The following is a 12,430-nucleotide window of genomic DNA, read 5'->3' on the forward strand; positions in this document are numbered from 1 at the left end:
CATGCTGATTATTGATTATATTTACGTCTGAGAGAGGCAAATCATTTATCACAATGCCATATTCATCTGAATTATGTTTATAATAAAGACGGATCAATAGAAAAAAAATTATGATATATCTCAAATTAAAAAAAAACCATTTTGAAATAATGTACGGGTACATGTATATCAGGTATCATTTTATCTGCTTGTACACGTGAATGTATGTAAATGTTTAAAAAAAACATACAAGGCTTCAGTATGTATTATATGCTTCACGTCTATTTTCACATTTTTTAAAATAAGCTTTTTGTTGGAAGATGAAGATATATGCATTTTCACGTATATTAATCAAGCGTACATATCTGTTACATTGAAAAGAGTTTACTTGAATATAACTTTAGAAATAACAAAATTTTATAAGCATGGCTTACAATACTTCTTAAAATAAGTTAACGCTAAAAAGGTTTTTGAAATAGTTATGGCAAGACAAGAAAGCGAGAAGCTGTCTTCGCAAACTTGCAATCAAAATATAATCAAATATTAAGTAAATTAAATTTAATAAAACATTGTAAAATAACTTTTTACGTGAAAAAATGTCGTTTGCACAAAGTTTCCCCATTGGTCATGTTGTTAAGGTAGAGAATCTCACACTTAGTAGCTTTGAAAGGTTAACAGGTTTGTTGTTCTAAAAATGATTTCGTAACCCCCTGACATTCCTACTTTATTATGTTGAAACCCGGTCGGAACTGTTAATTCTAAAAAAAAAAAAAAAATAGCGACACCTTGAGAAATATTGGAAAATCATTACAAATCAAAATTTTCATATTTTAGATCTCTGGTGGGTTTTTTTTAATTTGGTTTTTATTTTTATATTTTTTATCAGAGTTTTATCATTTTGTTCTTGTTGTTTTGCTTTCTTTTGTCATTTGCAGGAAAACTTTTTTTTAAACTTATATATGAAGTTCTTATTCTGATGGATAGTTTAAATTATTAACACATTCATATTTTAAAAAGGTGCCCATGTTGAATTGGTATGAACGTCTGGAGGACGTACACTAGGATCCGTCAACTCAATTCATCCAATGTATTCTGATAAGTATTTGCCCCAGACCTTGATTACAGCAGTGGGGTATGGGGATACACATACCACTCCTCTGTTTGCAGTCCAAGGGGGATGCTGGTGGTTAAGCTCTAAATGCTTTTATGAAATTCATGTTACGTCTTTGGAATCGCTATCATATGGAAAACGAACCATTTACCAAACGTCAGACGGTATACAAATTAACATTTCTCACTGAAATTTAAAGTTAAGAATACCCTGACATTTTTATACATGGAAGTACTCAAACGAAGTCTTTAGTTATAATTACTTACCTTTAGGATACAGAATATTGCAAGTGTCTTTTTTATTGCTGTAAATAATTGGCGTTTGAATTTTACGGGTCACTAAAACTCTTAAATAATACCAAACATATGCAGCAGGTTAAATATCCATCGTACGGTATTTATTTTTAAGAATTAAATTACTTTTCTAACTATGGCTGTGAATATAAATGTAGTTCAATCAAAAATATAACTTTTCTGTTCAGACCTTTGGAGCAGTGAGATCTTTAATATTTAGAAAATAAGTATATAACAGTTCTTGGTAAAGTAAACCATTAAAATATTTGATTAAATCAAATACTCGAACTGTCAGAATCAGATGCAGTATGTGCACTTGTTTTAAACACCTATTTTCCTCGCCAGATTATAAAATACCTTTCTTCATATCTTATGTGCAGTCATTATTGTTAGGTAAATAAATATATTTGTTAATTGCTGTGTAATTTTTTTCTTAGTTTTTTTTAATTTATAATATGTTAAAAGTGGCATATAGGCCCGATTGGCCTGGTGTTTAATTTAAACTTATTGTTGTTGATATAATGTATAATAGAAAATATAATCATGCCATTATAGATAGATCAATTACTATTACTGCTAATACTACCATAGCTGTGATTTATGGCACTGGAGCCATGCTCGTTTGTTCATACATTTAAAAAACCAAAGTCTTCAATTTTTTTTTTATCTTAAGGGCATCAAATATATCGATAATTTGATTATAAAAAGAATTAATGTAAACTTTTGAAATGTTTCATTACTCTTGTTACTGTGAAAAAAAGAAGATAGATTAAATTTTTAAGAAAAAATGCGAGGCATATCACTCAATAAAATCTCTTCCCCCTCTACCCCAAAAATAAAAAATCAACCACATTTCCATTACTCAAAAACACCCAAATGTTACATTTCTCATAAATAGTTAGATATTTCCAAATTAAAAAAAACCGGCGTTTCTTTTCCGTCTCACCATGTCTCCAACATTCCTACTCACTTGGCTACAAATAGATACATTTGAGGAAGCAGAGACATTGGAGAGGAGAGCGATGGACGTGCTTTGTTCGGGAAAATATTCGTTGTTCTATAAATATTTTCTTATTCGTCATCCAATGTAATTTATGTTGGAATTTTCTCTTTTCTATCAACACTATATATTTGAAAATTGAATTGATGAAAGAGCCAGCGAAGTTCGGATGTGGCTGTAAAGGTTTATTATTACATTTCTCTAATATTGCACTTACTTTACAACTATAGACTACACCGATTCCCTCGGTCCACTGTAGTGTTGTTGTGTTGTTGTGTTAAGATATTCGCCACAATATCTCTCTCTCTCTCTCTCTCTCTCTCTCTCTCTCTCTCTCTCTCTCTCTCTCTTTTACACACACACACACACACACACACACACACACACACACACACACACATATGATGTCTAACCTAAACATTTTTGAAAATTCATTGTCGATTTCTGTCTCCCCTAGAACGAACACCTACATGTGTATGCTGATTCAGATCAGGACGCTGAGCTAGAGACACACAGCTATAGTGTTCTATACATAGATCTACAGATGGCGAGGAAAGTACGTTTAGCAATTGACGTATGGTAAAATTGATTTCATATTGTCATATTTTACATGTATGTCTTGTCCGAAATTTTTTTTCTAAAATTAAGATTTAAAGAAGCTACGCATTTTTTTTTAATTTCAACATGTCATGCTTTTACATTTAAATTATAGTTTATTGTAAAAGTATATAAGTTCAACTTATCAAGAGTTGTTACAATTTTACGATCAAATTAAAAATTTTGTTTTGATTTTGATAGATCGTTTTATGCAATTAAAGGCTCCTACTTACATCTTTGAATAATTAGGCTTTTTTTTTTTAATTCTTTACCTCACTTTGGTTACAATTCTATTTTCTATCAGAATTAATCTCATTGTTGGTGTTACATCCATCTCCATCTTTAAATTACTGGATTTAGATATTTCTTGTTGCATGTCATTTTAAGTTGCATATATTAATGTGGAAAACCTCGAACATATTTCGAAAATATTCAATGGATGAAAACAAACGAATCTATCATTGATGATTATAATGACTTTATTCACTCGAGTTTTTCATATACAAAGACAATTAAGACAATGAGCAGCAGTTTTACGAATTTAATTTTTTTTTTCAAACACGTTCTAATTAAATAATTAAGCATGTAACTATGGTACATGTAAAACCATGTGAAATTAAAAAAAAACATTTTTCTCATTTTAATTTTTACAATAATTGTAATGTAGTTAGATGGGTTTTTTTTTTCATCAAAATATGAATATGAGTTGTTGACTATAAAGCAATGTACAGAGCTTGTCGTTCTTTTATTAAACACGATAAATATTCAAGAAAAGAAATTATGAAAAACCATTAGAAACGGTAAAGTAAAATACATGTAAGAAAAATTACAGCTCAAATTGTGATTGCGTTTCTTTGAAGACGCTTGTCCCTTTACACCAGGGCAACAACACGGTGGCGTCTACAATTGACGGAGTTTGGTTATCAAGAACGCCATGCAACAGCACTCACAAGGCATGAACTAAAATCGCGTCGTATCTTCGTTCCAAATATACGCAATAGAAACAACGTTTATGTGCTTATATAAGTATATGTATTATATGATAATACAACAGTCAAACCATTACCTTTTGTGACGATCACTGAGAAGACATAAATATAATTTTCTAACGCGTTAAAACACACGAAAATAAACTTTTTCTTTGATACGATTATTTTAGAAGGATATTAGCTGCAGTTTAATGTTGATATGTGACGGTTTCTGCAAAGTTTATGTTCATATGCGAAGTGTATGTCTACAAAGATCGGAGTTCGGTCAAAGTTTTCTTTAAGTAAGCTTTTTCTCCGATGGCAAATTAATTTGAACATAGTTTAATAGGTTTTAAGCTTTTGAAATATTTATATTTTTTTATATGGTTTTTTCTATCAAATAACCTTTAAGGGTGTTGTTTACACAGAGTTTGAGTTTTCAAATTCGGATAGATATAAAGTTCAATGTAATGATTAACTTTGTTCTAAAGACTTAAAGTATTTATGAAATGAATTCTTATTGACAAAACCTTGAATATTTTTACTTTATTATGAAATAAGGCTAAAACAAAAATTGACTTTTAGCCAAACAGAGGAAATTCGGACTAAATTTTGCAAATTTTGTTTTCTGCTAAAGCATTTTTGGCAGTACTCTAATGTTAAAAGTTAGGATTTTATATTTAAGTCTATGTAATTTTGCATATTTTCCGTTGGTTTTACCTAACTTTTTCATTGAAATAATACTATGGCACGAAATGCAAAAATATTGAAAAATGCTTAAAAACAATAAAAGACACCATATCTCAAAATTTTGATCATTGACCTCTTATAAATATTTTGCCAACAGAATAAGGTCAAAATAAGTAGTTCAATACCATACATGTTTTTGCATTATCATCATTCAATTTTTTGTAAAATTGGATCAAAAATGGGTAGGGATTTGAAACTGATAGAGGAAATTCGGGCTGGGTTATTTTAAAATCTAAATTAGTGTCACTACCATTCATAAACTGTATTTTATTTTTCAAAGTGTTTTATTATTTGTAATATTTTTGTAATTAAGAAAATCTTTAAATATTAAAGATATTAAAATTTTATAGGATTTTTCTTGATTTTTCAATAAATATTTCATTGCCAATAACTCAAAAAGTAGGTGATTGACCTATTTTTCTGAAAGTGAAAAATAACAATACAAGCAAAGGTCTATAACACACAATAGATGGTTTGTCATTATCATTAGTGGATTTTTTTTTCATTCTGAATAAACGTCATCCTTAAGTGAATAAAACATGGCACAAGCTTTGATTACATAACAAGGAATAGTGAGCTGTCTTTCTCCATTAAAACATAACAAAGACATTCAGATCTTGAAATATCTAAGAAATAACTCAGTTTTGGAGAATTTAACAACGTGAAAATAGTAAATTAAATTTTAAATTTTTAAGCTCAAGCTTTAGTCCTTATTATAGGCAATAATGCCTAGCTCGATGCAGATATACAGAAAACACAACCTGGCATCGATTTTGACCGATAGGGACCCTCCGTTGGTAAGAGGACCTCCAGTTACATTATAATTTAAAAAACCGTTAATGTTTAAGTGTACAGTAGCTTATTTGACATTTTTCAGAAACTTGAGTTTTTAATATATATACATTAAATTTTTCAGTGTTGAGGGATTGCAGCACATGTCAGAGGCAGTGTTCGTTGTATTGTGTGAAATGATGGGAACCTCACAACTGGTGGCCATCAGGAGGGAAACAGTGGACATCCAGGAGATTGTGGAAAGACAATTAACTAATAATTGGATCCATGGGATGCTGAGTGGAAGTATGAGAGAAGGATTCAGGCTGAATGGATCAGATAAGGACTTTATGTACTGGCCAAACGACCACCGAGTAATCATGGACATGTCTCAGTCTGAGTATTACAACACAGCCAGTACAACCTTGATTCTCTCTGACAGTTCTGAGAGCCCACCAGGATTCACTTTACTTCAGTTACTGACACCAACAGAAATTACAGAAGTCCAATCAGCATGTGTCAGAATGAATGGTAGAGTCTATATATCTAGTTTTATACACAGCGAGTTAACTTGTTCGGTAGTGGTGCCTAATTCTACTGTACATGGACCCTGTGGAAGTGGTAATGTAGAAGGACTAGAATATGACAACGCTCACTGCTTTGCATGTGACTTTTGGCCTACGCCTGCCTCCTTGTGGATAGACAGATGTCACTTATGGCCTGGCCCTGAAGTTGTTGAAGACATTGTCAGAAATGGATGTCACGTTGTAGCAATAGGACACCCATTAGGACCCCATAAAAATGAAGAATGGAGATTGTCGTTTTCTCGAGCAGAATATAAACTTGTGTACTCAATGAACCACAGTCAATTTTTGACCTATGGATTGTTAAAAATTTTCTTATAAGAAGTTATAAATCATCAGACTGAAGAAAAGAATAAACTGATATGTTCCTATCATATAAAGACAACAGTTTTCTGGGCTATTCAACAAAACACACTACCCAACTGGTGCCCTCCAAATCTCCTGGCCGGTTTCTGGGTCTGCTTTAAACACCTCCTTAAATGGGTGTATGAGGGGATTTGTCCTAACTTTTTCATTCCACAAAACAACCTGTTCCTGACAAAGGTCCATGGCTCGGCACAAAACAGATTGTTTCTACAGTTACATGACTTGTACAAGAAAGGTCTGTCCTGTCTGTTAGGGTGTTCTTCTATCATGTCCTACATCACTGATGTCCTATACAATCCTAGACTTTCTGTTTGTACAGATGAGAATTTCATGAAGTCTGAATTTGACTATGATGTAGAACTTTTCAATGTGTTACCCATTGCATTTAAACATTTAGGTGATCTATATAACCTTATTAAAGCCATAGATATGATAGAATACCTGGTATATTCACCCCTTACACAATATCAAACTATCAAATTACAGTCACTTTCAGTCCTCACCCTTCAATGTATTGCTTTCAAATTACAAAACATGTTTACTTGCTCATGTTTTAACAAACAGATGTATATTGCAAACAAATTTTATTGCCACATGCTGAAATTAGCAGCAAAGTTAGGGTGTATTTCTGACATGTTGTACATTGCCATTTATTATTACAAGACACTCAGATACAGGGGAGCTTTATGTGTTATAGAGATGACAAAGATTAAGTTAAGACAGCCATATTTAATGTATTGGGGACATGTAGACATAGAGAGGTATACTGAGGCTGTAGGGGGGCAGTCCTGGTCTACAAAAATGAGAGAGGCCGTAGCATGGGATATCAAACTTGACACCATAATCTTTTATATTAGTGAATTAATACCAGAACAAAACTCTGCTCTACAGAAAGGAAAGTCTAGATTATATGTCCCAGTGTTTGTAATGTTACACTTCCTGGAGTTCCTGTGTTACAGACACATTGATACAACGTCATCACAAGCAGCTCTAGATGAGCTACAAGTCCTAGTCCACCATGATAAAGGACAGTATATATTTGACCGATGTAGAGACATCTCCTGGGAGATCCTGGGGATCTGTCAACAGATCACAGGGAACCTCCAGGCTGCTCTATACTCATACCAACAGTCACTCACACATTATCCATGGAACGGAATACAAACTGCTACACAGATGAGAATACGAGACTTGTTTTTTAGAAACCTTCACCAATAGATTAAATAAATACTATCACATTAAATGCCGTATCTAAAAATATATGCTATACAAGAGGTCCATAAGCCTCATCTTTTACCGAAGCAACAGTTCTTTAAAAAGTTCTTGCATTTCATCTTTTGTTCAATTAACACTGACCTCCGTAAAGGAATGATGAGTTTTGGAAATTAGGTTATGAAATAATACAATAAAAAAAACCTATCTCAATTGATAACTACTTAAAGTGAAAACAAGTTATGCAGCTTAATGTTTACAATCAAAATGTTTAAATGCTTAAATGAATTCTTATTGACAAAACCTTGAATATTTTTACTTTATTATGAAATAAGGCTAAAACAAAAATTGACTTTTAGCCAAACAGAGGAAATTCGGACTAAATTTTGCAAATTTTGTTTTCTGCTAAAGCATTTTTGGCAGTACTCTAATGTTAAAAGTTAGGATTTTATATTTAAGTCTATGTAATTTTGCATATTTTCCGTTGGTTTTACCTAACTTTTTCATTGAAATAATACTATGGCACGAAATGCAAAAATATTGAAAAATGCTTAAAAACGATAAAAGACACCATATCTCAAAATTTTGATCATTGACCTCTTATAAATATTTTGCCAACAGAATAAGGTCAAAATAAGTAGTTCAATACCATACATGTTTTTGCATTATCATCATTCAATTTTTTGTAAAATTGGATCAAAAATGGGTAGGGATTTGAAACTGATAGAGGAAATTCGGGCTGGGTTATTTTAAAATCTAAATTAGTGTCACTACCATTCATAAACTGTATTTTATTTTTCAAAGTGTTTTATTATTTGTAATATTTTTGTAATTAAGAAAATCTTTAAATATTAAAGATATTAAAATTTTATAGGATTTTTCTTGATTTTTCAATAAATATTTCATTGCCAATAACTCAAAAAGTAGGTGATTGACCTATTTTTCTGAAAGTGAAAAATAACAATACAAGCAAAGGTCTATAACACACAATAGATGGTTTGTCATTATCATTAGTGGATTTTTTTTTCATTCTGAATAAACGTCATCCTTAAGTGAATAAAACATGGCACAAGCTTTGATTACATAACAAGGAATAGTGAGCTGTCTTTCTCCATTAAAACATAACAAAGACATTCAGATCTTGAAATATCTTAGAAATAACTCAGTTTTGGAGAATTTAACAACGTGAAAATAGTAAATTAAATTTTAAATTTTTAAGCTCAAGCTTTAGTCCTTATTATAGGCAATAATGCCTAGCTCGATGCAGATATACAGAAAACACAACCTGGCATCGATTTTGACCGATAGGGACCCTCCGTTGGTAAGAGGACCTCCAGTTACATTATAATTTAAAAAACCGTTAATGTTTAACTGTACAGTAGCTTATTTGACATTTTTCAGAAACTTGAGTTTTTAATATATATACATTAAATTTTTCAGTGTTGAGGGATTGCAGCACATGTCAGAGGCAGTGTTCGTTGTATTGTGTGAAATGATGGGAACCTCACAACTGGTGGCCATCAGGAGGGAAACAGTGGACATCCAGGAGATTGTGGAAAGACAATTAACTAATAATTGGATCCATGGGATGCTGAGTGGAAGTATGAGAGAAGGATTCAGGCTGAATGGATCAGATAAGGACTTTATGTACTGGCCAAACGACCACCGAGTAATCATGGACATGTCTCAGTCTGAGTATTACAACACAGCCAGTACAACCTTGATTCTCTCTGACAGTTCTGAGAGCCCACCAGGATTCACTTTACTTCAGTTACTGACACCAACAGAAATTACAGAAGTCCAATCAGCATGTGTCAGAATGAATGGTAGAGTCTATATATCTAGTTTTATACACAGCGAGTTAACTTGTTCGGTAGTGGTGCCTAATTCTACTGTACATGGACCCTGTGGAAGTGGTAATGTAGAAGGACTAGAATATGACAACGCTCACTGCTTTGCATGTGACTTTTGGCCTACGCCTGCCTCCTTGTGGATAGACAGATGTCACTTATGGCCTGGCCCTGAAGTTGTTGAAGACATTGTCAGAAATGGATGTCACGTTGTAGCAATAGGACACCCATTAGGACCCCATAAAAATGAAGAATGGAGATTGTCGTTTTCTCGAGCAGAATATAAACTTGTGTACTCAATGAACCACAGTCAATTTTTGACCTATGGATTGTTAAAAATTTTCTTATAAGAAGTTATAAATCATCAGACTGAAGAAAAGAATAAACTGATATGTTCCTATCATATAAAGACAACAGTTTTCTGGGCTATTCAACAAAACACACTACCCAACTGGTGCCCTCCAAATCTCCTGGCCGGTTTCTGGGTCTGCTTTAAACACCTCCTTAAATGGGTGTATGAGGGGATTTGTCCTAACTTTTTCATTCCACAAAACAACCTGTTCCTGACAAAGGTCCATGGCTCGGCACAAAACAGATTGTTTCTACAGTTACATGACTTGTACAAGAAAGGTCTGTCCTGTCTGTTAGGGTGTTCTTCTATCATGTCCTACATCACTGATGTCCTATACAATCCTAGACTTTCTGTTTGTACAGATGAGAATTTCATGAAGTCTGAATTTGACTATGATGTAGAACTTTTCAATGTGTTACCCATTGCATTTAAACATTTAGGTGATCTATATAACCTTATTAAAGCCATAGATATGATAGAATACCTGGTATATTCACCCCTTACACAATATCAAACTATCAAATTACAGTCACTTTCAGTCCTCACCCTTCAATGTATTGCTTTCAAATTACAAAACATGTTTACTTGCTCATGTTTTAACAAACAGATGTATATTGCAAACAAATTTTATTGCCACATGCTGAAATTAGCAGCAAAGTTAGGGTGTATTTCTGACATGTTGTACATTGCCATTTATTATTACAAGACACTCAGATACAGGGGAGCTTTATGTGTTATAGAGATGACAAAGATTAAGTTAAGACAGCCATATTTAATGTATTGGGGACATGTAGACATAGAGAGGTATACTGAGGCTGTAGGGGGGCAGTCCTGGTCTACAAAAATGAGAGAGGCCGTAGCATGGGATATCAAACTTGACACCATAATCTTTTATATTAGTGAATTAATACCAGAACAAAACTCTGCTCTACAGAAAGGAAAGTCTAGATTATATGTCCCAGTGTTTGTAATGTTACACTTCCTGGAGTTCCTGTGTTACAGACACATTGATACAACGTCATCACAAGCAGCTCTAGATGAGCTACAAGTCCTAGTCCACCATGATAAAGGACAGTATATATTTGACCGATGTAGAGACATCTCCTGGGAGATCCTGGGGATCTGTCAACAGATCACAGGGAACCTCCAGGCTGCTCTATACTCATACCAACAGTCACTCACACATTATCCATGGAACGGAATACAAACTGCTACACAGATGAGAATACGAGACTTGTTTTTTAGAAACCTACACCAATAGATTAAATAAATACTATCACATTAAATGCCGTATCTAAAAATATATGCTATACAAGAGGTCCATAAGCCTCATCTTTTACCGAAGCAACAGTTCTTTAAAAAGTTCTTGCATTTCATCTTTTGTTCAATTAACACTGACCTCCGTAAAGGAATGATGAGTTTTGGAAATTAGGTTATGAAATAATACAATAAAAAAAACCTATCTCAATTGATAACTACTTAAAGTGAAAACAAGTTATGCAGCTTAATGTTTACAATCAAAATGTTCAAAAAGACAAATTATAATAAAAAAAACATCAACTTAAAGCTGCTTGAGGAGGAACTCTCTCCATCTAGTTAGACCAACGGTGTATGTGACTTTCCTCTTGATATAAATGTCTTTAAAGTCTTATACATGGCATATCTCAGATTTAAGTTACGTTTATTAAAAGGATAAGAGCGTAAAAGGCCTGGCAAATCCCCCCTACCCAGGATTTTGAAATGGCATATGAACATATAAAAAATCTATACGTTTGAAACTGTGCATCAGTACATATACATGTATAATATAGAACTGCATTTTCTGATAAATAAATGATATACACTAATACATGCGCTTAGTACTTATCTCCTTTGTGTTATTTTTTTTACTTTCTAAACATTACATCATGATCTAATATCTGTGCAAACACTATCTTTATCCGACATTGCGTGTACAGAAAACGAACATTACGTAATTATTGTCATTATAAAAATGGTATTAGATATTTTTTCATTATAATCCAAATAAAAAAGAGCAAAAAATGTTTTACTTAAACGCAAGTGGTTTAAAAATAAAACGCCGTTTGTATGATTCGAACCCCCTCTGAATCGAGAATTACAGTCTACGAGCCTCCGCCTATCTTCGTGAGCTACGTTGACACATTGTAGAATAAGTGAACAAATTTAACTATTTGACAATAATTAATAATTTTAAGTATAACGTTTTTTGGTGAAAATCATGAATTTGACCCATTATGGGTCTAGACTCCATTTTAGTAATCAAAATCAATAAAAACGTATTCTTTAAATAAAAGTACTTTTAGGATGGAGTTAGGACCCATTCATACCTAAATTTTGCAATTTAGAATAGTGAATGATCCAAATTTAGGCAGAAAACGATGTGCAGCTTAATTTGGAAACCTATATCTGTTGTCTTTATAGAATGAAAGCAAGAATGAAATATTGACTTACATCGTGAAATTTAAACTAAAAACAAGGCATACAAACAAAAAATTTATATTCTAACTTAGTTGAAATTGTTTCGTCTTCAGTGCTTCGTGTGGGGGATAAACGCCTTGTACGCCCATGTTCTTTAT

At 32.7% G+C, this 12,430-nt stretch overlaps 2 protein-coding genes across 2 annotated transcripts; both read left to right on the forward strand.

Annotated features, from left to right (window-relative positions):
- The first annotated feature begins 5,627 nt into the window (after positions 1 to 5,627).
- On the forward strand, positions 5,628 to 8,396 carry LOC128167922 (uncharacterized). The gene has a single exon (XM_052833914.1). The coding sequence runs from the start codon at positions 5,634 to 5,636 to the stop codon at positions 6,372 to 6,374; it is 741 nt and encodes a 246-aa protein (XP_052689874.1). The 5' UTR covers positions 5,628 to 5,633; the 3' UTR covers positions 6,375 to 8,396.
- Positions 8,397 to 9,094: 698 nt separating this feature from the next.
- Positions 9,095 to 11,266, forward strand: LOC128168085 (uncharacterized). The gene has a single exon (XM_052834177.1). It carries the CDS (start codon positions 9,124 to 9,126, stop codon positions 9,829 to 9,831), a length of 708 nt encoding a protein of 235 aa, XP_052690137.1. The 5' UTR covers positions 9,095 to 9,123; the 3' UTR covers positions 9,832 to 11,266.
- Positions 11,267 to 12,430: the final 1,164 nt, after the last annotated feature.

The sequence above is a fragment of the Crassostrea angulata genome, chromosome 10 (genome assembly GCF_025612915.1).
Source record: "Crassostrea angulata isolate pt1a10 chromosome 10, ASM2561291v2, whole genome shotgun sequence".
Classification (NCBI taxonomy): Eukaryota; Metazoa; Mollusca; class Bivalvia; order Ostreida; family Ostreidae; genus Magallana; species Magallana angulata.